This window comes from Lipotes vexillifer, unplaced genomic scaffold (assembly GCF_000442215.2).
Source record: "Lipotes vexillifer unplaced genomic scaffold, Lipotes_vexillifer_v1.1 scaffold158, whole genome shotgun sequence".
In the NCBI taxonomy this organism is placed as follows: domain Eukaryota; kingdom Metazoa; phylum Chordata; class Mammalia; order Artiodactyla; family Lipotidae; genus Lipotes; species Lipotes vexillifer.
In genome coordinates this window covers 1,117,133-1,117,964 of record NW_006788189.1, presented here as the reverse complement: position 1 = coordinate 1,117,964, position 832 = coordinate 1,117,133, and the positions used below count along the sequence as shown (strand labels likewise).

Genomic DNA, 832 nt, shown 5'->3' with positions numbered 1-832 from the left:
AGCAGGACGTAACAACTGCTAGAGCGCCACCTACCAGCTGCAGCAACTGGGCAGCACAGAGGTGAACCTTCCAGCCTTGGGCACGACAGGATACTCCTTTCTGATTAGCTATTTCCTGCAGCATAGCTTTCTTCTCCTCTGGAACCATTAAAAAAAAAAAAAAAGTATATTTCAATTTTTATAGAGCTAAAGTCATTTGTGTTCAAGCCACTACTTTATTAAGAATTTTACTTAAATATCTTTAAGTCATTGAAAATACAAGTCACAACATGAATAAAAGCTCTTTTTGTCCACACCAGAAGAATTCTTTAAAGACTTACTGTGCTAATCTAGTGACTTCAAAAGAGAGTAACTTAGTACTCTAAACTCTTAAATGAAAGAAATGGTCTTTAGTGGGTTGGAGCCTTGCTCATGTGTGAAGCTTGCCAGCATGTGGAGAGTTTGGGCATGAAGCTTAGAAGCCCCGTGGTGTTATCTAGATCTTGGAGAAGTCACAGGGCTCCAACTTGAGTCACATTTAAATGTAGGTAGAAAAGTCCAGTAACCAGCACTGTAGTAAAATAAATATGAATTCTATCATTTGGACTGGGGAAAGAAACTAGGATTGAGGGGTACCTGTCAAAGGTGAGTTTAGCTGTATCTGTGAAGTTTTATAACTAAGACTTAAAATGTAATTACATAGTACATGGATAATTAAAAAACTTATTTTAAAAGTTAATCTTGAAAAAACCCTACTTATATGTTTGTCAAAACTGATACAGTATACAATGCCAAGACCAAACTGGACCGTAAATGATGAACTTTGGGTGATACTTGTATGTCAGTTTAGGTT

The 832-nt window shown here is 36.8% G+C and overlaps 1 protein-coding gene across 2 annotated transcripts in view; it reads right to left on the bottom strand.

The window, feature by feature from the left end:
• Positions 1-832, bottom strand: part of SAP130 (Sin3A associated protein 130) — a 75,782-nt gene that overhangs the window by 3,034 nt on the left and 71,916 nt on the right. For both annotated transcript variants that reach the window (XM_007461293.1, XM_007461294.1), the window contains one exon: positions 35-138. In XM_007461293.1, coding sequence (XP_007461355.1) covers positions 35-138 — 104 coding nt within the window. The remainder of the gene's footprint in view (positions 1-34; positions 139-832) is intronic.